This window comes from Triticum dicoccoides, chromosome 2A (genome assembly GCF_002162155.2).
Source record: "Triticum dicoccoides isolate Atlit2015 ecotype Zavitan chromosome 2A, WEW_v2.0, whole genome shotgun sequence".
Classification (NCBI taxonomy): Eukaryota; Viridiplantae; Streptophyta; class Magnoliopsida; order Poales; family Poaceae; genus Triticum; species Triticum dicoccoides.
The window spans coordinates 322,373,306-322,377,199 of NC_041382.1; the positions used below are offsets into that span (position 1 = coordinate 322,373,306).

General features: G+C 41.7%; 1 protein-coding gene across 1 annotated transcript in view; it reads right to left on the reverse strand.

The window, feature by feature from the left end:
* Positions 1–1,278: 1,278 nt before the first annotated feature.
* Positions 1,279–3,894, reverse strand: part of LOC119354478 (ferredoxin--NADP reductase, embryo isozyme, chloroplastic-like) — a 4,548-nt gene continuing 1,932 nt past the window's right edge. Inside the window, exons 4-6 of the mRNA XM_037621204.1 lie at positions 2,486–2,723; positions 1,895–2,135; positions 1,279–1,705 (exon numbers count right to left, since the gene is read on the reverse strand). Coding sequence (XP_037477101.1) covers positions 1,447–1,705; positions 1,895–2,135; positions 2,486–2,723 — 738 coding nt within the window. The 3' untranslated portion in view covers positions 1,279–1,446. The remainder of the gene's footprint in view (positions 1,706–1,894; positions 2,136–2,485; positions 2,724–3,894) is intronic.

Consider the following 3,894-nt stretch of genomic DNA (forward strand, 5'->3'; position numbering starts at 1 on the left):
AAGTATACACCTTATGAGTATGAAGTGAGTTTATTCAGCTATTCTTGGTAGTAGAAATTAAGGGGACAAAACCAAAAGAGTCTTTTGAAACCTGACTGTGAAGGATACACCTAAAGTTGCATGCTCACAAGATTTGCATGAGAGCTTGGAAATGAACAAAAAGGAAAGCCGAGGAAGTGTTTGGTTGCAGATCGGTAACGCAAACACAAACGTAATTGGGTTACACTGTTAACGTAAATGGTATGGGCAAAAATCATACTTTGTTTGGCTACCTACACTGTAACGTTAAAGAATACCAGAGTTGGGCAAGTACCAGCCGAGGACGAACCGCTGGCTGGAAGCAGATCCAAGCTGCGCATGGCGGGCGAGGAAGGAGGCAGCATCGTTCTTGTCTTGGGGGCGAGGGCCTGAGAGCGAGGCTAACAACAATGACAGCAGTGGCGGCTGCAGCGACGGCGCCGGGCGGTGGACGCAGCGGCGGATACAACGACGGCGACGGTGGCGGCTGTTTGGGGCGGCGATGTGGACAGCTGGTGACGGCAGAAACGCTTTAACCAGAGGAGATAGCGAGGAGGGAGACACCGCAGCGGCTTTCATTACAGACAATTTCGACCGGTAACATATTTGAACTAGGCTGGGATCTAATACCGTGTTATGTGATTACGGAGCAATCAAAACAAACAAGATTTGACGGGATCCGTTGACGCTGTAATCAGGTTACGATACAAAAGCACGAGCCAAACACCTCGAAAGGTACACGTTACCTAAATTTACTACCAGAACACCTGAACATGTTGGCAAAGTTGGTTGCAGTTTCTCCCAGCTGCACACAGCCTTTACAGATCACTGACAGCAGGAGATACAGTGGCGCCAGTTGAAACAAGAAGCTACACGGAATATGATGCAAAGAATCTTCTGCTTGTCATACTGCTTGCATGTCCAGGAACGCAAGTGGAAAAGTAAAACAATGATGAGAAAAGGAAGAATACAAAAACCTGAACCTAACTGACCCCACTTTTCCCCCTAAGACTGCTGAAGAACGTAGATGCTTCGGAAGAGGCCAGATAAGGCTTAAGGCATCAATCACATAAATTATGGGATTAACATCCTTTTGACACTAAAGATAAAGGGAGATGCTACACCTTTGCTCTTCTGGATATATTTTTAGCGTCATAGTGACATGTACTCCCCCGCAAAAAGAAAATAGTGACATGTACTACTAAACAGCAGGAAAAGCTACATTTGACAACTCATCATGTAAAATGGACAGGAGTAAACTAGCTGGAAGGGCTTCACAGGCGTAATTGCACATTGTTTTATTAATCATGCGACGCACACGCGTATGAATAATATTGACAATTTTACAATGGGAAGAGAATGACCTACTTATCTTTCTGTTTTCCATCTCCCCAGGAAACAATAATTAACAATCTCAGCCATTGTAACCTAGTAAACCTCGACGTGCCATTGCTTGTTCTTTTTCAGCTGTGACAGCTTCTGATCCCAACTCTCACCTCTTTGCTCAGCTACTCTCTTGAGTGTGTCCTGAATCCCTAGCATCATCCCCTTCAAACCACAGAAGTAGATGTGTGCACCATCATCCAAAAGCTTGAAGATTTCATCACTGTACTCCTCGATCCTGTCCTGCACATACATCTTGCCACCGCTCTTGTTTTTCTGCTCCCGGCTTAGTGCTTTGTCATACCTGCAGAGCCCGTGAAACTTGAGTCAGTTCAAACAAGAATCGGTCAGCTTTACTCAAGTCAAGCACAAATATAACCAGATAGTAGAGCTCTCAACTACACAAGTAAATCAACAGAACTGGACCATAGCATTCACAACAATATCATTGGGCAAACTGAAATTAGATGTTGAGCATTAAAGTCTTTTTAACCTGAAATTTTCTGGATACTGCTGAAGGTAGTTTGTGAACTCTTCGTCATAGAGCAGGCTGTCAGTATTGGCAACACCAAGAAAGAGCCAAGCCAGACCACCAAACTTGAAAGATGGGACATCTTCCATGAACATACGACGTAGGTAGCCACGGAAAGGAGCAACACCCGTGCCAGTTCCAATCATGATATGAGTTGCATTTGGGTCATCCTCAGGCAGAAGCATTATTTTGCCTGAGGGGCCTGAGCATGGGCGAGAACCATCATGAGATGCTTACCAGTTCAAGTACATAAAGCCTATCATTACATACATAAAGTATATGGCATGACACATAGACTATGTTCACAGCCTATGCATTGAAAATTCCACGTGATATTACAGTGAAAATTGAAAACAGAAGACGATAAGGTCAACGGGTGCATCTTTTTCAGAGTGCCCCAAACCCACAACCCCATCCGGCCAAATCTATTAGCAGTTTATATACAAATACACCTTCTATATGATCTGAAATAACTCCGGAACAAAATGGTTGAGTTACAAGCAATGAATTGTCGTTGTATGTACATTTAAGGCTTTTTACACGGCTGCATACCTGTGATCTGAATTTTGTCACCTGGTTTTGAGTCACACAAGAAGTTACTGCAGATACCCTTCTTTGAAGGATCTTCTTTTCCAGTTTCAGGATCATAATAAACAGCACGGCGCACACAAAGACTAGCAGTCCTTCCATCAAAAGAATCGCCATACCTAGTAGACGCAATAGAATAGAGTCGGACGGTATTTGGGGCCCCAGGTTTCTTTGGGTTCTCTCCCTGGAAATGCACAAAAGGCTGAGAGAGCAACAAAGATATGGGACGAAAGGAATTGAACATAAGACGGGAAGTGATCTTTAGTTGCTCATTAGCTACTGATAACTAATCACCAAGAATGATCAACATGTTTCTTCCCTTTTTATAAAATGTTTTATCAGCAAGGATCTATATACTTTCTTTTAAAAATAATTGTCATATTGTCAGCAACCCAAGAATCATAAACACCAGATTTTGCAACCCAGGACTCGGAAATAAAGATTTTGCATTTACAGATTTATCCACCATTCAACATCACATATATGAAGAATCTCTCATACTAGAAGGGTTGGACGCACTTTGCTGCGTCGTTGGTGTTGTTGGGTTTTCATAATTTTTCTACTCTCACTATTTCAAAATATAAGGTGCATTGGTTTTTTGAAAAGTCAAACCTCTTTAAGTTTGACCCTTTTTTTGTAGAGAAATATATCAATATCCATAATATCAAACCGGTACCATTAGATTCAACATGAAATGAATTTCCATATTTCATTTATTTAGTATTGTGGATGTCGATGTTTTTGGTTGTCGATTGATTTGAAAAATCGTTAACCCATTCAAAATCGTGAACCAAATCCAAAATTGGTTACATGAATCGAATGAGGGAGCTCCAAAATTAGGGAGTATTAATAGATTAAAAGAATTGAACGAGAGAGTTCCTTGATAAAAAGAATTGATCCGGTCAAAATCAGGCGACTCAATTCTAAATTGAAGACCTCAATTGAATGTGAGAGCTCCAAAATTAGGGAGCGCGGTGTATTTATAGATGTAGAAATGATGGTTTAAATTTCTGACCCTTTTTAATACTTACTTTTACTATGTTTAATATTTACTTTTACTATTTTTTCAAAGGGTTGAAGGGGAGCCCCGGCAGAGCGGTAAAGCTGTTGCTATAGACCCTGGAAACAGCCTCTTGCAGAAATGCAGGGAAAGGCTGCATACTATAGACCAAAAGTGGTCGGACCCTTCTCTAGACCCTGCGCAAGCAGGAGCTACGTGCACCGGGCTGCCCTTTTTCTTTTTTCAAAGGGTTGGATTCTAGAACTGCAGACAATTAATGATGAACATTCATTAGCGATCAAGGAAAGGAAAAAAAAGTAGTGAAAGCGATATTAGTATGAAGGATCAAGAATGATACATTATCTTGGGCAAT